Source organism: Ammodytes marinus (assembly GCF_949987685.1).
Source record: "Ammodytes marinus genome assembly, chromosome: 6".
NCBI classification, from domain to species: Eukaryota; Metazoa; Chordata; class Actinopteri; order Uranoscopiformes; family Ammodytidae; genus Ammodytes; species Ammodytes marinus.
The window spans coordinates 6259394-6282289 of NC_137235.1; the positions used below are offsets into that span (position 1 = coordinate 6259394).

General features: G+C 41.4%; 1 protein-coding gene across 3 annotated transcripts in view; it reads right to left on the minus strand.

Annotated features, from left to right (window-relative positions):
* lrba (LPS-responsive vesicle trafficking, beach and anchor containing) overlaps window positions 1–22896 on the minus strand; it is a 191588-nt gene that overhangs the window by 43875 nt on the left and 124817 nt on the right. For all 3 annotated transcript variants that reach the window (XM_080029557.1, XM_080029558.1, XM_080029556.1), the window contains exons 40-45: window positions 9770–9887; window positions 9436–9538; window positions 7731–7846; window positions 7495–7607; window positions 1770–1910; window positions 157–276 (exon numbers count right to left, since the gene is read on the minus strand). In XM_080029557.1, coding sequence (XP_079885683.1) covers window positions 157–276; window positions 1770–1910; window positions 7495–7607; window positions 7731–7846; window positions 9436–9538; window positions 9770–9887 — 711 coding nt within the window. The remainder of the gene's footprint in view (window positions 1–156; window positions 277–1769; window positions 1911–7494; window positions 7608–7730; window positions 7847–9435; window positions 9539–9769; window positions 9888–22896) is intronic.

Below are 22896 nucleotides of genomic sequence, written 5' to 3' on the forward strand. Positions count from 1 at the left end.
TATTCTCCTATAGGGCTCAAGTCCCTTTATCTCTATTCTTACTTCTATAACCTTCTCACAAGTCAACCATCTTAAAAGGGAAAGGTCTTTTTTCTCATCGTGTGTGTGTGTTACATGCATCAGTGTGTGTGTGTGTGTGTGTGTTCACATTTATACCTTAACATCAGATGTGTCTCTCTGGCTGTTCCTCCAGGCCCGGGCCACAGAGGAGAAGGTGCGGTCCGCATGATCAAACTTCCCCCCTTGGAAGTTGAGGAAAAACGTGGTGAAGGGTTCCTGTTGATTGGAAGGGAAAATGGTCTGAATCTGGGCTGGAATTGGCCACACCACAATGTGATTGCTAAAATAGTACCCCTTTGTTTCGTGTGCAGTAAAAGTCTATGTGTATGCGCTTCAATCAATACAGCACTATGTCAATAGATTTTAACCAAAATCTACTCTTTTTTACAACCCTATAATAAAGTGTAATCCAAAAATGAACAAGTGATATTACAATAATCCCAGTGAGCTAGTAAAGCCAATACACTCCTGTGTTACTGATGCATTTCTAATCATGTATAATCTTGTTAGAACAGATCAATAGCTGTCTATCTGACGTAATAGCCCCCAAGTGACCTGGACACAATATGCTAGGCCACAGCTACAAACTGGTACTGTAAAGGGCTAATTAGGGACAGGCTGAAATGAGGGAAGCTTCATTTGTTTAGAAAGTGAAAGGGGGTTAACCACAGCGTATCTAAAAATGCAGTTAAAACAACAGAAGAGGATTGAGTGCATCGTAAAACAAAATACTCACAAATAAACAGGAAACGCCAAAAAGAATAGTTCACAATCTTTATTGCACTAACAGTTTTTAGTAACTCTATGATGTTAAGTTTGATCTTTAAGTGAGGGCTTTCTGGTAAAGTGGCTTTAGAATAAGCCAGCTAATGATGTGTGAGGATCAATGAGGTAACTCTACTGGGAGTCACTGAGACAGTGAGCTACTGGGACAATAACGGGAGAAAACTGCACGTTGGAGAAACTTAGTAACCTCCCTCTCCCCTGAGTGCAGTATGGAAAGATTGATGGCATCCATTCAACAAAAGGTACGGCAATAGGGCACTCCAGTGCACACTGCATATTACTCCTCAAAAACAAATCAAATCTCATATAATACCACATTCCTCATTCATTTTGCTCAAGGCAATTTACTTATTTTTTTTTTTAATGGCAGACATTTAATTGCACTGTTTCTTCTGTTGTTCTTTTTATTATACGGCCACAACATAAGAGTAAAATTAATTATGTGCAACAATAAACCAGGGAAATATGCATGCGATGAAATATTTAGCATACTTATATTTTCAATTTAAAATAAATCAATTTATTTCTAGAGAGCAGAGGCCTAATTAAGAATGAATTAATGGCAATGTGAAACTCCAAAAAGAAAACAATGAATACAAATGGGAAAATCCATTACAATTTGTTTGACAAATAAGGTTGGATATGCATATTTTGATATGCATAATTATATTCAGTGGAAGTGGAGACTTTTTACAACAAGTAAATCACTTGCACTATAAATAGCCTAAGTTAAATAAGAATATCATACACTACTTATGTATTGGTATGATTTGTCTAAGTATAATTTTTTTCCCCATTATGTAGATACTTTTCCAAGATTTCTAAGATTCTGAAATAAAGGCAATAACTAAAAAAAGATTAGAAATGACCAGTGATGTTAAATGATGCATATTTTCATAAACATTACATTGTATAGCACTTACGATTCGTAGTAGCCACATCTGGGTGAAGCTGGAGGTGGAATAGTGGGTGCCATAGTGGAACTTGGGCACCTGGTCATCCTCCCAGGACTCAAATCGGTCTGAGAAGAACGCTGCTCTCTTGGGGTTCAGAGCACCGATGGGCTATGGAGAGATTAAAGCATAAAAAATATTCTCAGATATTTTAAAAAACAACCGTCAACCTCCCTTAACTTCTGCTTGACATGAAAACAGATACAAAGATGAAGAAATTACAAACACATGGGCGTGCTAGCAAAAAGGAAGGCATTAAGGAATTGAGCTGCAAATACATTCAGAGACCACTCTCCGCAGAATAACATTTGGCCAGGCAAATGAAGCTGGTAACCTTTGTGCAATCTCAAATGAATATTAGATGATGTTTCCCTTCAGACAGAGATCAATCCTTTTCCCACAGAGTGCTTTTCAGAGGCTGTGAAACGGAGCCCCTGCAGCTGTAGTCTGTCAGAGCAAACTAATGTGCTCCAATGAAAGACTGCCTACTAGGAATATCAATAGCACAGGCTGTGGCTTCCTTTAAATTTCTACTTTTTTTTTATTAATCTGTAACTAATACACCGGTCACCAGGCCTATTTGTAAGCCTAGAGAAAAAAATGGTTTAAGTTGCATTAATTTCCCATCGCTCTGACAAAACCAATAACCCGGTGCAGCTTGGGCTATTATTTAAATTCCCATTTATAGAAATCACTTTCAGGCCGGTTCAATTTTTATTAGTGTTCGGCTGACTGTGCCTTGTTCCCCTGGAAACCCCCCCCGCCCCCCCTTCATCTCACACACACACACACACACAGCGGATCAATGGTAATGGAATGATGGCCTTTTGAGGATGACCAGCTAGTAGGGCGTGGATCAATTGGATCTCTTTCATATCATGCGGTGCCTGTCACAGCGAGACTCATCCAGGGCCAGTGCATGGATATCGATCCATACTACGGCTACCGTTTTGTGTGGGTGTAATGGGGCATGCTTTTGTACATGTATCTGCACGTTGTGGGAGCAATGCACGCAGGATTTGTGCAAAATTGGTCGCGTTTTTTTCTTTCGGTTTAACGTGTGCATATATTTTGTAATTTTGTAAATAGTGTTCCCGTGTGTGCGGATCTACACTGGGAAAATGCCTCATGCCAACACACTGTGCGGCTCAGCGTTGACAGTGATGCACTGTGGGCTTCCTCAGGGCCACTGGGGGGGTGGGTGAGTACACAGAGTGAATTATACATCAAGCCCATTGCTCTGATTTATAGCCCTAATAACAGTCAGCTCATTAAAAAAAGAAAAGGGAGAGGAGGCATATAAAATAAAAAAAAGACTGAAAGTGCCACAGTGACAGAGAGAGAGAGAGAGAATTGTGTGTGTGTGAGCGTGTGTGGTAGTGGGGGGCTGTTGGGTTTTTGCGCGAGCCCCGACATTGTTTACTGCTGTAAATTACAGTGGGGCTGGCGCTCTCCTGCTTACAGTAGCTACACAACAGAGCTGGCAGTGATGGTGCCGTACATCAGAGCACAGTGTGCTGATGGAACGCCTGCCGCCGCCCCAACACAAATTGGCCTAATATGTCGTGGCAAAAGAAAAGGGCCGCTCTGATGAGGACTCAGATAAATTAAGCAATCTTGTAGTTTTAATTAGACGAGAGAGTAAAGCCACAGAACAAAGATGTGCTTCAAAGAGGTAAGCAAGAGAGAATTAATCTTGGATTAGCTCTAATCAGTTCCTAGAGATGGGGATGGTGTTCCACAGCCATTTAAAAGTGACTGTTGGGAAAAAATACCCACAAGAAATAATTACAGTAAAAGTGATAAAAGTAAATAAACATGGTAGACTAGCCTCCCAAATTGTCCACAGGTTGAGAACAAAACAAATATTTGACAAACACGTATTTGTGTACCAAGGGGAAAAACACCTTAAGGAACAACACAGGTCTTCCTGAGAACTATTAGAAGAACATTAGCTGGTGCTACTTTGATTTGAAAACAATAATTGGTCACCGGTGATGAAGTATAATGGCTTAGCGACGATTTGAGCATCACTTGGGCTGTTGAGTCATAAATCAAAAGGGCCTTTTTGAAAGGAGTGTTTATGTATAATGTCCTATTTAAACAGTGAAAATGGTGTGTGGAGGGCCCGGGGGATAAACATATGGGGCGCGTATGGTGAAATCAATACACCATTAGCCCGATGTGGCTGTGAGTAGTAGGCTATAGCACAAAACGTACAGGGCACGCTCAATAAATCCTCACTATTTCTGTTGCTATGTAAATGTAGACTTCCTAATCTTTGTTTTGGGAGGTTAACAATTCTTTATATTGTTTGTTGTGCTTCATTAAAAGCAGAGAATGACTTTTTATGTCTTCGGTGGAATTGAATGGCCCCATTGACCTGACGTAACAATGCTACAAGCTATCTATATGTAACGACAAGTGCATTTTTGTGTGAGAGTGGGCATAACTGCGGTGTACGAAAGGGTAGGAATAAATAAATAAATAAAAAAACAGGAGAGTTACAACACTTCCGTTGTCCATTGTAGTGTGTGCTTATCGTGACTACAATGTTATCTCGGGGGTCGGCGTTTGATGTCAGGTTGAGGTTAGAGTTTATGATAAGAAAGTCCCTGGGGTCGGAATGGCTCTGGCAGAAGCGAACATAAATTCTGTGTGGCCTCTGTTGTGTTGGGGATGATGACAGTGTGTGACACGAACACACACACACACACACACACACACACACACACACACACACACACACACACACACACACACACACACACACACACACACACACACACACACACACACACACACACACACACACACACACACACACACACACACACACACACACACACACACACACACACACACACACACACACACACGGCAATTTGGCTTCTCAATGTCACTGGAGGCTTCATAGATGACCTGTTTCTGTAAGAGACAGCCACCGACATGACATAGGGACGGGGGGGATAAGAGAGATGTGGATGTCGAGAAAGTGAGGAGCAAACGGAATAAGGGAAAACAACTGACACAATAAAAGAGGAAACAAAGCAGTTGGTGGTGAATGATACAGACATGCAGCAAAGAAGAAATAACTAACTGTGAAGGTCATAAAATGTAAGGATGCAAAGAAAAGACACAGAGTACAAATGATTGTGGGTGCAGAATATGAGGGGTGGGGGGTTGATTTGGCGGGGGCTGTGTAGTGCGGCTTGCTCTTTTCCAGACACTGCAGTCTGCCACGGTCCAGTGGTCATACACTGATATCACACGAGTGTCAACAACATGAATAAAACAGATGTAATAAAGATTGGCCCCCGCTCCCTCCCCTCTCTCTCTCTCTTCTCTATCCGGCTCGGAGTAGAAAGTAGAGCAAGGACGGCAAATGATGTTGTTGTGCTTCTCTTACACGCCTTCTCCTCCTCTTTCTTTTGTTTTCAGATTGTCTTTCTGTCTTCTCCTCCTTCCGCTCATCTCCCCTTCATACACTCGGTCCCCGGGGCGGCGAGGCTTGACTGAGCACAGCACTGAGCTGTCCAAACTCCAAGGAGAGAGGGCAAGGAAACTGAAGGAGTGTACGCCTGTGTGTGTGTGTGTGTGTGTGTGTGTGTGTGTGTGTGTGAGTGTGTGTGAGTGTGCGTGTCTGTTTGTCAAGTACAACTGTCATATTTGAGCCTACTGGGCAACATGAATCCAGATAAACAGAGGCATTAGGCAGCGTCATGCAGGGAGGAGAGCTACACTGGGAGGGATAAAACCAGAGCACACATACACAGAGGAGCAGATCGGAAGTGAGAGAATGGACTCATGGAGAACCTGAGGGACAAGGTGTTGACTGTTGAGGTGTTTGAATGTGTATGACAGGCAGGGCAGTGTGGAAGAATGGAAGTGTGAGATGGGGGAGAGTGTTTTGTATTCAATGTGTAGGGCTACTGTGTTGCTTTGGATTATATGGTGCAGATGTTATTGTTTTGGATCTTCTCAATTTTAAGGTTAAAAGCATTTTAGTAAATGTTTGACCAAGTCACACCAAAATTACAAGACAATGGAGACATCATATATTATATCAATGTAATTGCATGCAAAGGTGAAGCAAATTTCCAATTAACTTTTGTGAAGAGTTTAATTTGGTTGACATTTAAATTATTTTAACCATTGACCAATTGCAAAATCCTGTGTAACCATAACCAGTTCAAATTGGAGGAAGCTGTTATATTAGCTCTGTTGGACCATTCAATGTTATGTTAAAATGTAAAACCGAATGAGAAGCAACATCATTGGAGTTTTTCTTTTTTTAAAGTAGATATTTAGTCACAAGATAACCAAACTTCAAGCACCAACTATTTCCTGAGGTGTGCCAAATAAATGTAATAGTACCACTTGCTGGTGTGATAGGGGAACATGGCCTTGTTGAGACTGACAACAGCACTTCAACCACATCAAGCTGATTGATCATTGGCCAATACGATGTTTTATTATATTGTACATGACCATTTACTTGGAAAAATGGTCATCATTATGCCAATATTAGCTTACATTTTCAAAATGAAGGATACAATTCTTGTATTTTATTGTCTCACTCACACCAACATAATACTATTTTTTGTTTGAACACAGCATTACTGTAATATATTCCATTCCGTCTCCTTAGATGAATACCTCCACCTCTCCGTCACCCTGCATGAACATCAGATGCTCCCAGGACCTGAACAAATGCCCTCAAGTGTACAGTACCTCTGAAATGCATTTCCTCCAACATATCCCCTGTCCATTAACACATGCCTTTTGGTTTCCATGTCTGATTTATTCAGCCATTTTGGTTCCAGCGGCCAGACAGTCGCTCGATCAGCTCACTCTCAAATTAATCCGCTGTCCTCCCACCACTGGACAACATTACGCACAACTGCAAGCTAAGGATTATGCTCTTCAGATATGTGTGTGTATGTGTGGAAAAGACAGGGAGTACAAGCAAGTAAATAACTGCATGTCCACTAACAACATGGAGGAGAATTTTTAAGGCCGTTTTAGCTGTGTGAGTGTGTGTATTTATGTGCTAGGGAGCATCTCAGGGCAGGTTTCATAGTTTTTAAGCTCTATCACTCGATGCCTGAATTTACTTGGGAGTCTTACTTCACTTCCTGGGGTTTTTGAAGAAGGTCAAACTTGAAAGAATGCAATTATGAGCTTGGAATTATAGACAGAAAACGGGGAAAATGGGAGGCACAAAGTGGGAGCGTAAATCTGCTTTGACTGCCTCAGCTAACACAAGCCGACGACTAATGATACAGATTATCTGTAATGTATATCAGTTGCATTTTTGGGATATCTGTAACAGTATTATCCCATTTATATATTTTTGCAACAAGGATGAGAGTGATAAAAACTGTGGATTTAGATTAATTTGCCATCATACAGAAGATAAGGAGAAGTGTCAAAAACAAATGTTATGAGTGTGTTTTCAAGCTTTGCAGTAACTTTTAGTTATCAAAAAACCAAAGAACCAGATATATGTGTAACTGAATGAGAAGGACAGAGTTACACTGGTGTAAATATATCAGTAACTGCTGTCTAAAGAGCTGCTTTACTTAAAATATGATAAATGACAATTAGATGGTGACTAAATACCTCAAATATTTCCCTACAGCCCTGTTTCTGTTTAGGTGTAAAAAAAGAAAATCCAACTTGAGTGCCTTACTTTGGACAGATCTCTGTAGTTGCTGGGCAGAGTGAGGTCAAGCTCTTCTGAGTCATAGTTGGTGATTACCCAGGGGAAGACCGGGTACTGGTTTAGGTCATTATAGGTGCGACCTGGTGGGGAAAACAATCAAAAGAAAGTGAACAAATCATTGTATCAGGGATTAAACAACACAAACTCAAAATGTTCTTTGGTGTAAATATCCTCTTCTGACATGTCCGAGCCACAGTCCTCACCAGAGACAGTGTTGAGGAAGATGAGGTACTCGAAGTTGGAGATCTCTCGACGTTGCCAGCGCTGGGTCATGTTGGACGCCTTGAAGAGCTGCTTTGGTGTGGCCAGAGAGATTCGCCTACAAAGAGAAAGAGAGAAAAACATATCAAAACATTTGTAGCCATTCCATTCATTTTGACCTGGTGGGAATCACATCAAAGTAACAGGACTTGTAGAATGAAAAATAGCCTCTGGTTTCATTAGACTTTTGCTTTTACAAATGTCATTACATGACAAATCTACAGTCGTGCTAATTAAGAAGACAAATATGCAATAAATTGGGTTGATTACATATTCGCGTGCACGTGCAAGCACACACACACACACAGCCCAGAGTATGATGTATGCAATAGGACAAAAACAAATGACCCCCAATCCAATTAAAACAAAAGGAAAATGATGGAATTAATCACTGTCGCGGTGTGAGATTATAGTCATTAGGCCTTTCAAAGGTGGAAATACGACTTTCAAAATGCCAGTGTACTACGAGGCAGTCTATTTTTTATATTCTGTAATTCTGGACAAGCAATAATGTGCATTAACATTCCTACGTATGTTTTGGTATCTTCATTCTTTCTTCTAGAGAGATGGGGCTTTATAATGTGAAAATCTTTATAGAGCAGCATGATTATATCCAGTTATGATCAACAATATTAAATATTAAATGAGTGTGGTTGTACAATTACTGTTGTTTGAACATTAAATAATTTGTGCTGTGCTGGCTGTGTTAGCTAGTGTGTGTGTGTGTGTGTGTGTGTGTGTGTGTGTGTGTGTGTGTGTGTGTGTGTGTGTGTGTGTGTGTGTGTGTGTGTGCGCGCACTGAGCTGCCCTGTACAGCTGTCCACAGGTCAAAGAGGCAAGGTGTTCCTGCCCTGCAAACCAGCTTGATTAATGAACCCAACGCACAAACAATATATCACCCTAACTCTGTGCGTGTGTGCGTGCGTGTGTGTCTCTGTGTGTGTGTGTGTAATAAACACAGACTGTCCTACATCCTCATTGACTCATTAGTGGATGTAATTTCTTACCAATTACATCAACTACAGTGTTGACCGTTGCTACTTGTACTGCTTGTGGACTTCTACCCCAAACATTGGGAAAATGTTCAATTACTACTTTACATTCTCTTGATTTGTGCAGGATCTTATAGAGGTGAGCACACATGCCAGCATCTGAGTTGGGCTTGGCCTCAGTGAGTGAGGGAGGGAGGGTGGGGGATGGGGTGTGTGTGCCCTGCAGGCTTACCAGCAACTATTTGCTTCACACTGATGGGAATAAATAAATGAACTGTGCTATGTTTGTGTGAAGCCAATTATGTTCGGGAGGTGAGGAGAGAGTGGGCGGGATGGACACATTGGTGAACCAAAGCCCTGTGTGCATGTGATGGCAAGAAAGGGAGGGAGAAAAAATATGATGGAGGTTTTTGGTGTAACAACTATAAGAATGTTCCCTAGTCCCTACCCATTTCAATTCCATGCACTATTCTTTCCATAACTCTGATATTGTCATCCATTGTTTTGTTGTGGTTCTGGCTGTATGTATTGTACACAAGTCTACAGAGATTGTTAAAGAATCATCAGTGACACATTAGAATGCCATAAAAGGAAAACAATATAAAAGAGCTTAGCACAGAAATAGTGTCAGTTTGTGTTTTGCTGTGTGTCTCACCTGGTCTGTGGAAGACCAAAGTTCGTGCCGACCCCAACACGAGGAAGACTGTGGACCACCTTCTTCACCGTGGCTGCATCTGGGAAGTTCAACATCACGGCCGCTGTAGAGAGGCACAGAGAAAATGCTAGTTATATCAGGCCAGGGACTATCTGTATATCCCTCATGTGGCATAAAATCACCACACTGCAACGTTTCTAACAAGAATTACTCCAGTATTATTCCAAAAAAGTATGTATATCTATCGAAGTTATAATAAAAAAAAAATATATATATATATAAAACAAAGGTGAAATGGTTACATAAACTAGGTAATTGTCAGGTGCTGTCTTACTTCTGTTGGCCATGAAGATTTCCAGAGCAGTATTCTGCAGTAGGTAGCGTCTGGAAAAGACGGCGCGGATTTCTGTGAACAGCCATTTTCCATGAAGACCTTCCGTATAGGCTAGAATCTGGATGACAGGACAGGAAAAGAGAGACCAAGGGGACAGGGGATTGGATTTTAAAGGGGATCATGGAAATAGAATAAAGGAAAGGAAATTGTAAATCAAAAGAGAGCAGAAAAAGGAAGAATATATCAGAGGAGAGGAAGGGAAGGGAAGAAGAGCAGACAGAAGACAAGGTTAGTTCATTTTTCACACAGTGTTGGTCCGAGGGCCTGAACAGCACGATTAATGTCTTTTATTGATCAGCCTCAATGAAAAAGAGATCCCTTTAGCAAGAGAATGGCCGCCGTTCAGCTGGAGGGAGTGAAGGAAATGTTCAGTTCACTAAAAGATAATCTATATTGCAGCACACAGGTGACTAGATTTTGGAAAATTATAATATTATAAGAAAAATATTGTTTTTTTATATATAGTAACGTTATAGTAAAGGTTATTTTATGCGTAACACCTAGTAAGACTATTTTCTGTATTTCGATGGTAACCAACAGGGGTCTAAACAATATGATGTTTGCTTGCTCCAGATTTTAAAAGCAATCGAAGAGCTGAGTTTAATCGTTCCCCATGGAGACTGCAGTGGTCGAGATTTGTCGAGGTAACTTGTGCTGATGGCTGCCACAGTGCATGGCAGACCCAGATGATTGGCCCTGGCGCTGCGACTCGTAGCCCTACTAATCCAGCATTTAGATTTGCTACTAACCTACTTAGCACTGCTTTGTTAACCAGGCTTTTGTTTCAACCTCTGCTTTTAGTTTCAAAAGCGTCTTCAGACAGGGGGGCGCACAGGGATATGGTAGAAAGGTCAAAGGATCACTTGAGGGTTGTCACAGCATGGTTTAGACGCTGTGTTATTAATCAAAATTATTCAAATTTTGCGAGCGAGCTAGCTAGCTAGGCAGAGTGTTAAGTTGAAGGAGCTCATTAAAGGTAAGGGACAGCAGAAGGGACCAGCTGAGGCCTTTGCTAACCAGCTGAGTACTGCCTCTCCCTGGCTGTGTCCATGAGGAATAAGACCTGCCTGCATCACAGACTCACTTCAAAGTCTCTGGAGTTCAATTAAATGTGGATTAGTGGCTTGGAGAAGCTTCATCCGCGGGTCTCCTATCTTCCTTAACAGGGGCTCAAGATGACTATGCAAGACACTGTTGGCCAGTGTAGCCAACCCCATCACCACAAGGATGGTGGTGCACAGTATTTCATAAGGAAAACACATATATTTTCAAGTAAAAAAAAAATCTAAATCCTTAAGCAAATATTTTGACTTCAAATATTATTTCAATCCACTTACATTGATTCTACATAGTAAGTTTAATAGCACTGTGAAGACAGCTAGCCATGTAAAGCTAAGCTGAGCTAGCTGACTGCAGCCTCATACCCAGCGTTCAGAAGTGAGAGGAATCAACCTTAGCTGAAAAAATTCTTGCCAAGAACACAGGTGTTTTCAAATAAAAAAAATCCACAAACACAACAAAGAAAAGTTATATATATATGAATTTTTTCAAGTCACAAAGCCTGTTTGCCATTTCTTTTTCCACTATAGGATTCGTCCATAATCGGACAATATTTCCAACTGTGTAACAGTGTGCACATTGATTTCATTTTTACGACAAACAGGCTGCAACACCAGATTAGATTTCTCTCATGTCAGACATGATAGGTATCAGATTACCATGTCAGGAACCCAACAGAAGATGTCATCCGCCACCAAAGAAATACCCATACACATTTGATGTTGGATACTTTGCTTCTCTCTGATCACAAAATGAAAATTCTGGTTTTCAAGTGTACTTTGAGTGAACGCTTGGAGAGTAACCTTTCACCTCCAAAAGGGAGTGGTTGACTCATTTCATCCCCAGGAGTGCACTCGTATACCGGCTGACGGATGTCAAGGAGATGCCTGGAGCTGACGTGATAAAGTTGCAGTCTCTGATTTCCACAGATAGAGATGACAGAAGCAGAGGCAGTCAGATATCATGTTTTGCCCTGGACCGATGAATCTCCTGTAAATAGCGCTCTACGTTCCCCGAGATCGCCGTCATTTACCGGCGGCCGCTCTTTCCCTTGTAGATGAAAAAGCTGAGTGGGTGACAAGGCGCGTGACAAACTATCCGTGCTGTAATGCTCCAGCCGTTCAGACCAACGTCTGGACAAATTACAATGGTGTGGAGGTTATTGTCCGAGCTGGAATTATGGCTTCGCCGGCTTTCGATGTGATAAATAGTAAACGGTGGATCAGTCAAGCTCAAAGAGAGATGATAATGCTATGGAAGCAGATGAAAAAGCCCCACCTAAAACCAGACTGTGCTAGGTGTTACTAGCTCCATATTCACATTTTACTCTCTGAACAAAAAGGGCTTGTTTAATAAAGAATGATACAAATAAAAATGAAATTACTGAGGCTGAGAAGAGGAGAGGAGATAAGACTTCCATAAAAAGAACATAAAAAGGGCTGGGAGCTTATACGTCAACATGATTGGTTGAGTATAAAGCACAGTTTTATTGATGTTTCATTTCAAGTGGAACATTATCCAATGGATTCAGGTCTGGTGCGTCCCGAGATCAATTTTCAAAGCGTCACGCGGGAGAGACACACAGCCAAACAGAAAACAAAGGAACTAGTCTTGATTGCAATGCTTTCTCTCTCCATCTCTCCCTCCTCCCTCTCTCTCTCGCTCTTCAACCTGTTTGTTGCGCCATGCGGCTGCTCATTTCTGAAGCACTGTCGTTTGTCTCTGTCAGATGCCCAAAAGACTGCGGAATGAAGAGGGACACATGAAGAGGGGCCGGGTGACTGTGGCTAGGGTGCGTAACCACACACACACACACACACACACACACACACACACACACACACACACACACACACACACACACACACACACACACACACACACACACACACACACACACACACACACACACACACACACACACACACACACACACACACTCTGTCACCGCAGAATCTCTCCTATGCCATTGAACCTTCTCTGTTGCCCTTTCCTTAGCAAAACCCAGTCTTCCTTTACCAACCGCTGCCTCTTTAGAAACACGGGTAAAGTCAAGTGGAGATACACGGTGACAAGGATGAAATTTAATTGAAACTGCACTGAATTAGGAAAGAGTTAGGGGAGCAACAGACCAACTATCAAGAAACCTGGCTCAAGATAGATGAGGCTCTCAACTGCATTCGCCATCGCCAGGTTGAGCGTGTGTGTTTTTGGGCTGATAAGACCCTTGACTTGAAGAGGATAGAAGCCACTGCCAATTCCTAATAAAGGAAATCCGTATTTGTCATAAAAATATGAAAAAGAAGTCTAATTTTAACACCTACAATTTTGTCTTTGTTAAAGAAATCCCATAAAATTCCACATAAACAGTGTTTGATAAGTGGCGTATGCATATTTGCGCGCTCATTTTAATGTGCTGTGCATCCTTGAAAGGAAAATGAGGTGATTGAAGTTCAATTTGTTGCCTGTTATTAAGTATTTCCGCATGGCTGCCTCAGTTAAAGGATAATGGATGGAGGGATTTATTATTACCTTTTGGTCAAATGAAGTGGTGTGGGAGATAAGGTGATGAAATTAATGAGCGGGAGGAAGAGTGGTGATCCATCAACTTCAAAACGGAGACGAGGGACAAGCGCTATTGGGAGAACTTGATAGAATTCATACAAAAAAAACCTGTGGACTCATCAGCAAGTAGAATTGCTTGCTTATTGCTTTTTATTTCCGAAAAAATACGTCATATCTACTCCACATGTCAGAAAATTACTCATACATGAAAACAATGGACTGAGGTTGCAGACATCAAAGACCTGCATTGCTTACATGAGATCCCCATTTTTCTTAGTCAAAACCACTGCATATGGGTACATCAGAGCCATACTATGTGTGACTCTTTCTTACTTGACTGATCACAGTATCAAGCCATCTAGACTAACCACAGTTTCAGTGGACCGAGACGCTGACGGCACTTTTGCTGCAGTGGCGAATGAGAAAGAACGAACAGACAAACACAAGCTGACATTGAAGTCCTTTTTGACACTCATCTGGTGCATCCTCAAAAAAATACTACAACTCTTACATTCCTACTCCTCCTCTCTCACCATTCCATACTCATATTTTTGTTCATACCTCCCCCCCTCTTCTCCTTAGCCCACACCATCCTCTGTTCCACACTGGTAAACGAGGCCTTGTCACCCCCCATCAGTAAATGAGTTCATCGGACTAACGAGCAAGCAAAGCGCCCCCCGACACACTAACAAGGGTCTGTTGACTGCCTGTGCCTCTCCACCAATCAGGAGCCTCATCACCGTTGACACAAAGCCTCCCTGAGCCCTCTGGAGCCAATTAAGACAGATTTCGCTTTTGAGATTGAGTGATAGCCAGAAAAACAAGATAGGAGGAGAGGTTAAGAAAGACTAAGTCCTGAACTGGAAAAGAACATGCATGAACATATTTCAATTCCAAAGGTTATCGTAAAAGAGTTTCAATCAAAGGCCATTACAGGTATATGGAGTATAACTGGTGTATGGTTGAATGGAGGATGTTCTCTGGTTAACATAGGCAAGTCTTAAAGAGGGAAATATGTCCCATTACTATAAGAACCTGGAATCACATGACACCCTTAGACAGTGCAGCCACATGACTCTACTTTCACAGTCTACCAGTCATTCTGTAGCCTCTGTGGCCACCACCTTCTAGTCAGGTGCTCCATTATTGTTGAACTATGGCAGAAGTGCAGCTGGGCAAGCAATAAGAATATATCATATATATATAAAAAGCATAAAAGTGATATACCAAACTGTATAGCAATCATCAGGTCAGGTCACCAAACCCGGAAAAACATATTTGAAAAAAAGTATTCAAACATTTTGGTGAATATGCGTATTTGCTTTCTTGAGTAAGATGAGACGATTGATCCCACTGTCATATATTTTCCACGAAACCATATGGTGACCACAAATCAATAAAGTCACTGTATGCAGCCAAGAAATAGTGTTGCACACATAACCACAAGTAAATCACAAATTGTTATTTTCTTATAGCTTGGTTTTGGTATTCATTTTCAACATAGATTTAGAAGATATAAAGTTGTTAATTAGCTAGTTTTTAAAGTGTTAATCTTGAATTTAAACAGAGGCAGACTAGGGGTTTACCCCCTATTTCTAATCTTCATGCTAATCTAAGCTAACTGTTGACTAATATTGATAAACCGATATGAGAGTAATATCCATCTTCTCATCTTACTCTCTGTAAGAACAGCATTTCCCAAAATGTCCAACTCTGGTTAACACTGGAGTACTATAGACTAATTTAACAGGTACACATATTTATAAATAAGCTTTGATTATATATTTTTGAGTGTTTGTGCATAAGAAAGAACGGACCACGCTGATAGGATATTGAAAACATTGTCATCAGGCTTCAAGAGTAGTCAAAGCCAGTTTGTTTCCACCAATGATTGGTAGGCACAATTGTTGTACCATCATGTAACTAATTCAAGATGTAATCACTGGTCACACTTAAAAGGTCTATTTGCTTCGAGGGAAGTAAAACAAACTACAAGGGCCAGAAAAATAAACGCAACTAAGAAGCTGCGCTGGAGTGTGAGAGCACTGAAGCAAAATAAACAAGCCCAGCTTACAGCAACTGTAAGGTTCAAAGCATTCAGTCCCAAACGTCACCCAGTAAGAGTTTGCACTCCCTGAGGAAAGTCCCCTTTGAAAGGATCTTTGGGCCCACTTAGTCTGAATTTAGCCTAATAAGGATTAAACCCCTTTTGGCCCTTTTCACTGTTTGCCAACAGGTTAGCCTTTTCTACTTTCCTTTCCTTTTCTTGGTTGCTTAGTCTTTTTGAAGTGGGAACAAAAAAAAGGTCTTTGTGGATTTAGTGAAATGCTGCAGTGGTCTCAGGGTTAATTGGTAGAGAAGTGAACACTTCAGTGCATTGACTCATGAAACATTCAGAGTATAAACTATGAGGACAAAAAGCATCAGAAGGTCCCTGACACATCAGATACTTCAGTGGCAATACTGAACACTAATGGTGGCAGTAGTAGGGGTAAACATAAAGACATATTTCTTAACACATTTCACTTTTTAGCCTTATCAACATCAAAGTATTAGGTATTTTGAAAAATTGTACAGAGATAGCATTCTGAAATGTCCTTTTTTATACATTGTCCGCAATTGTTTTGTTTTTTATAACATTCAAAATCAGTGCTTCCTTATTTTACACTTAGCTTAGACTGGGGCCACAAAGGGCATAGTTAGTGGCTCAAAAGTGATGGGCAACAATGGATGGATAAGGGTACATAAGTGAAAGGAAACAGGGGTTTTAAATGCAGACACAAATTGATAAGATCCTCTCTGCTGTCTTTGCATTATCAAGATGCATGTTTAAAACCTTAATAATTAAACTATGTCGGAATTTATTCACGTTATTAACCACGACAAATTTATAAACTACATTTTGGACAGTGTACTAGAAAAATTAATGGTATAGATTTACACAGTGCATATGAAACCAACACCAGCTTTGTACTAGGTTGTATTGAATGTAAAATGCACCCTACAGACACAAGCAGCAACATATAGGAGCTTAATAGTAGACTGGGCACCTGTTGAGATTGCACTAAAAAGGGCTTAAATGCGTTCCTTGGTTTGTCAAGCTCATCAGTAAACACATGCACATCATGAAAAGGAGTAAAAAGGAATGTGCATGCTTTTCACCGATATTCAGAAAATCAAGGAGACAGCCCAGAGCCTCAACTGAAGCACAAGAGCCGTTTTAGACTCAATGCTATTGCCCCCCCGACTCCCCAATAAGCTTCCATGGCAAACATCAGACAGGTTAAGATCGCTGACCGGCTCCTATCGCATTCTCCTCGCTTTCCTTCAATCTCTCATTTTGCCATTTAGTGATGGATAGGCTTTTTTGGGGCTGGTGCGAGACTTCGCTGAAGTAAATTCTTCTCTAATCCGGCTATTGTCACCAGCTTAAGTGGGTGTGGGGTGAAAAGTACACCCCACTTGGGGAATTCGGGGTTGGTTGTCCGAAACGAAAGTGAGGGAGAAAATAGGGCTTGTATAATGGAACAGCTGTTAAAACTTTCTGAGAATTTGAAAGTGACTCAATTGGAGCTACAGGTTTATCAGTGACAAGCATTTTGAGTTGCTACTGTAATGGCAAGTATTTAATTAGAAAGCATATGAATTGTATGGTGGAAGGAATTTGAGGGTATTAAAATACAAATGATATACAACAAGAATCACTTAAATGTGCTTTTGGTAGATGTCTGTCTACAAACTATGATCTAGTTGTAGATTTGATTTCCATTTTTATATTCCTGTTAAACAGTTTTTTCGGAGTGGAGTTTGTTCAATTGAAGGCATTAATGCTGTGCAGACTGCGTTTGGCAGGTAGTGCGCAATGCATTTAGAAGATAATTATTCACTGAAAATACCGCTCGGAATCGGAAAACCGCTGATGAGAGCCATGGGAGTCAACCAAACCAGTGGAGTTGCAAGCTGTAAAAAAGCAATGAGAAAGAAGCTTTTCGTTGAATAGAGCTGAGAGAAACTGAATAGATGTGAGTGGGTCATTTCAAATGACTAAAGAAAATCAAACAAATAATTGTTGTTAGTTCAGACATCTTAGCATTCAATTTAGGTTGGACTCAAATTTGATGCACATATTTTTTTTTTATTTAGATCTTGGGTTAGCAAGATCACTGGTGGTTTAAAGAAGTACATTTAAAAAATATATATATCCTTTGATAATCCTGTATTAAAGCTAATCTACCTATTATAATTGTTTTTCATTTATATGGAATCTCCTTCTACAGTGCACAAGTAAAGCTCTGTTGTGCTGATGTCTGCTAGAAAGGAGTCTTGGATGAGTAAGTAATCTGCAGAATGTCCCTACGGATGTGCCATTTCAACCAGACTGGATGGGTCATTAACCATAATGGCAATGGAAGCACTAGAATTCAGCAGTGTAACATTCTGCACTCCAGCACATGGGATGTTTTTACACATCAATGCTATCAGCTTCCCTTACAAAAACAAATACATCTGGTGAGAATTACTCTCGGATTTCTTTTAGGATTCAACAGTCTTAATGAATATTACGTCCTTGTCCAGTCATTATGCCTTCATATTTATGAGTCATTCTACAATTAGAAATACAGATAAAAGGAAGCTCAACAAGAAACATATTTAGTCAAATTCTATGCCATACGGATCTGGTTTTATCATCAGAAATGCAGCACGGGTCTTTCCGACAAAACAAGAGCACATTTACAATTCCAATTTCCAATACGCTAGGCTGGACATCGATCTTTCAATTGGAGCGGGGTGTCTCCCTGACCTCAGCCGAATAACAGAGGCTTGTGTGAACAGCAGGTACACAGGTGCTGATTGTAATATCAGTAGCCTACCAGGCAGACTGGCATCCATAAACAGGCCTATCCATCAGGCTGGTGTGTTGCCTTTGACGCGTGTGTCAGAGGCAGACGAAGGGAATAAATGACGGAGAGAGGGGATCAATCAAAGGCAGGGAGGGGAGGCACCTGCCCCCTTGACTGGCCCAGTCAAGCCCAGAGATGGAACATGATGGAGGGGCTAGGCTCAGGTGCAAAGAGGGGGCAGCTCTTTGTCTGGGGGTGCTTGGTTAAGTGTGGGCCAGGTCTCGGCCACAGTGGTCTGTGGTTGTGTTATGGTCCAAAATCAGGTCACAAACAGAGGGATGGAGAGAGGCTAAGCATGTTTATTAGTGAAAAGAAATGGATTGGTTGTTTGTGTGCTTCAGTGTGGGAGCGAGAAGCAATTGGGAATGGAGACATTAGTCATCATTAGGTGGCGAGATGACACTGTGTCTAATGGTTCTTTTAGGTGCTTGCCAATGCGGCAATCGTCTTTCCTCGACCTGTCCTACCTGGTTACCACTTGCTGCAGAGATCCGTCCGCCTGCTTTGCATAGTTCATATCTCGTCAATAGTAAAAAAAGGAAACATTTAAATACCTCCTGACTGAACTGATACTGTCTGATTAGAACTGCAACTCAAAGACTAAACAGTGGGGCATCAATAGTAGTAAATTATTTCAAACTAGACCAGGAGTCTACAAGCCATGCTACCATCCCTTCAAGAATGTACTTAGCCACAATGGTGCTTTGAGATAAATGCTGTCTACTGCACTTAGTTTCAGAAGTTTATCAAATTTAGTAGGATCTTCTGGGGACCATGCATGTATGAATTGTTAAGGTGATACATCACGTAGTTTTCAAAATAAATTGTGTTTACCTCATGGTGGCAAAACCTTCTGTTCATATATTTCCCTTGACCTCATAGTTAACGATGCAAAAGTACAACAGAAATGTATAATAAGCAAAAGAAGAAGCCAGTGTCTTTAAAGCCAATCAATAATGTGTCTTTTTCCATAACTCTTAAACACTCCACATCTGGCCAGAAGACCAGTGACCTCATCCCAAAACAATGAGTTCATAAACCCTGATATAACCTCACTCCAAAAATTGGAGCAAAATACGAGCGACTACACCACTACCGCCAACGTGGTTTGAGACGCAAAAAGGACAACACCACATTTTGTGTGAGGGAGACAGAAAGGAAGAGAGAGATAAAGGTACAGTAAAGAAGGCATCGAGAGTAAACTGCTCTACTGGGGAACACAAACTCACTTCAGGAAGCTTTCAACCTTTATTTGGCCTTATCTCCTCTAATTGGCTTGTATCATTCGTAATTGTTTGCACATGTCTTTATGCTGAGCAGTTCCCAAAGCCCGAAAGGGGACTTGACATAAGCAGCGAGGCAAAACGATGGGAGCAGTATGATAATAATTGGGTTTTCTTGATGACTGGATGAGCCAAAGTTGGCCGCAAGGGAATGATGCTTGAGATTAAAGAGACCATGGATGTTTAGAGTTTGCGAAAGGGGGGAAAACAGCGAGGAATACATGAGGGCTGTATGACTTTGATAAGTTTGTTCCTGGTAAAGAAGTATTTTAAGTACTGCAGGTGCTATAATTACTGTACCTGGAAAGCAGGGACAGCCAGACAGTGAAAGAGGGAGAGTAAGAAAGAAAGAAGGTCATCTCAACCCATCACTCCTCCGGTTGTTGTCGTGGTGTGGCTGAGCGATTTATTGACCATCTCAGGATGCACTCTGTCAGAGCGGACGGACGAGGTGCGGGAATGGCGTGAAGGAGAGACGGAGGGAGGGAACGAGGGAGGGATGGAGGCCAATATGAATGAGTGAGAGTGAGGGGATCCGTTTCCGTGGCCTCATTGATAATGACATACCTGCTTGGGCTGTCCGTTAGTCCTATAGCACACACTACTTAGGCTCTAACTGGAAAATCAATAGGCTCCTCTCTCAGAGACCTCTCGCTGCCATGGCTCTTTGTGATTGGCAGCTGCAGCCGAAGGTCGTCCCTGGCGACCAAGAGAGTTTGGCGGAGCGAGCAGGAGGAGTTGGGGGGAGGGGTGCGGTCCCAGCAGTTTGACACTTTAGGGAGAGCTTAACGATATGGGACTGGTGGCTACATAACACCAGGGTGGCTCTCTTTGACTGAGTGACCATCCATAGAGCCACTCCAGCTAACCCAGAGGAGCCGTCACCACCCCTCTAATTAGGGTTACCAATGTCTTCTCAATGGGGGTTTTATCATTGCACAGTCCAAGTTTGGACACTGACCTTTAGATAGAATTGGACTGCTTTTCTTTCCAAAACACTTTTCCATCAGGATTTTTTGGCTAAAAACTTTTCAGCAACAAATTGTGGATGTCCACTGAGTTCAGAAACAGCAGCACGGTTAAAACTGTTATCTGGTTTGTTTATTTTGAGTGAAATATGAGTTTTCTGTACAACAGTGATCGTTTAAATACTAACAAACTGAGGTCTTATTAAGGCAAACATTTAATCTAAAGTGAGGTGCTCAGATCGCTAATATTGATTATATACTGTATAAGGTATATGGTTTTGAATAGTATAAGCTTTTGAGTAATTTATATCATTGTAACAGATCATCAGATGCATGGTATGATTATTTAAATGTGCTTTGTTGACAATGACAATTTTACAGATACAGTACATAACTTTTTGTCTTTGAACTAACTTTTTAGACAACCTCAAACCGTGACTTTAACTTTCATAAACAAGCAAAAATATTTCTAACCTATTTTTGTATTTTCAAAAATGAAATACTTTTGATGGGCATTCCAGCATTTCTAAGTATACGTTTGTTATACCAATGACCATACTTCATACTTAAACCATAGTTAAAATGAGTAAATAGTTTGCTGAGACACGGAAATAGTCCATAATACACTCAGATTGCCACAGTGATCTAAGGAAAGGTTCCTCCAATCACGTTTCTGCTGGCATTTCCTTCGACCAATCAGCTTGAAGTGGAGCGAAATTCACTTCCTCATTCATGCAATATTAGTAGTCTCCAGGAGTGGCTCTGCAACAATAACTCTGCATGAAATATTGATGGCTTGTGTCTAAACACAGAGAGGGCGCTGCTAAACGCCACACACACACACACCCACACACACACACACGCACACACACAGACAGGCAAACGCACATCTGCTCCGTGACTTCATCAGTTCTGCTCTCTGCCGAGCAGATGCAGGGGCCTGCCAGGCAATTAGTTGCCTGCGATGATTTTCTTTGAGCTCTCTATGGAGGCAGCAGCTGGGTCCGTACGGGTTTTGGGAGACAGCGACAAAATGTGTGAACAAGAGCATCAAAAAATGCACTCGCTCAGATCACGTGTGCGGATGTCGGACTACAGTATGTGTACATGTGCATGTGTGCGTGTCGTTAGGCAGAGAGCCACTTTCCCTGCACCTATCATATTTCCAGAGAGAGGAAAAGGGAAAAGGAGCACTACCTAAAAATGCCAAGGCTTGACATCCCCCTCCCTTATCACTGGGAATTACAAAGCACAGTAACTCAAGCGGACGTGAGGGGGAAACTGTTGCACATTCTGTTGCAAAACAAACCCATTTTTAACCATTGCCTTCTTCAAATAGCTCTAATGCCATGTCATGCCATTAAATGTAGCCATAACATTTAGAGATGTATTGCAATGACAAAGGTTATTGTGAATTTAACTGCACCATGCTGCTGTAGATTACTTTAGGAGGCTATTCATTTGCATTTGTTTTATATGCAGTATAAACACTGGTAATCCAAACTGAAGATTCAACAAGTAGAATCAGACTGACCAAATGATCACTTAAATTATATTTTGCCACAAACATTTTATGACATTCATGAAAGAGGATGCTCATTGAAAAGGCACCAAATATGGTACAAAGGTGTTTACAAGAGAAAATTAGGGCTTTGAGGCTGTTTCGCTAATTGCAAACAATATTATGAACAGTACACACAGTATGGAGCCACCTGGGGCTACTCAGCGTAATCTGGGAGGAGAGGAGATGGAAAAGAATAATAAAGCTGAGCCGGTTGGAGGAAAGTACAGAGAGCGAGGGCTGAAGAGGAGAGAAAAAAAAAGAGGAGCGGTGAGGTTACTCATCAGCTGGCAGAGATTTGCACACAGACATGGACACCGTTTTGTGCTGGTGAGGGGGATCAGTGTGGAGTCGTCACACAGGCGCAGATCAAAGGGCTCTCTGACAGGCCCCTGATCTTCTCTGCAGTCAATATAAACCAGGGGGAACCTCTTTAGGAACCACAGATAATTCTGAATGTTTTCACCAGATAAAAGGGCACAAAGAGAGTAGCAAGAATGGATGAATGAGTGGGAGACAATCAGGTGGGCTTTGTAGTTACGTATACATATTTATAGTCTTTCTATAAGGGGAGAAGGTGGTAAATAGGATGATTTTTTTTTTCTAAAGAAGATTTGATAAACTAAAAACTTTCCCAAATGCTTAAGTTTCTCCCGGCTGCCCAAGCCGTAAGCTGACCCTACTGCCGTTTTCAACCTAAGACTGCAGAGTGCAGTTAGGCACATTAAAA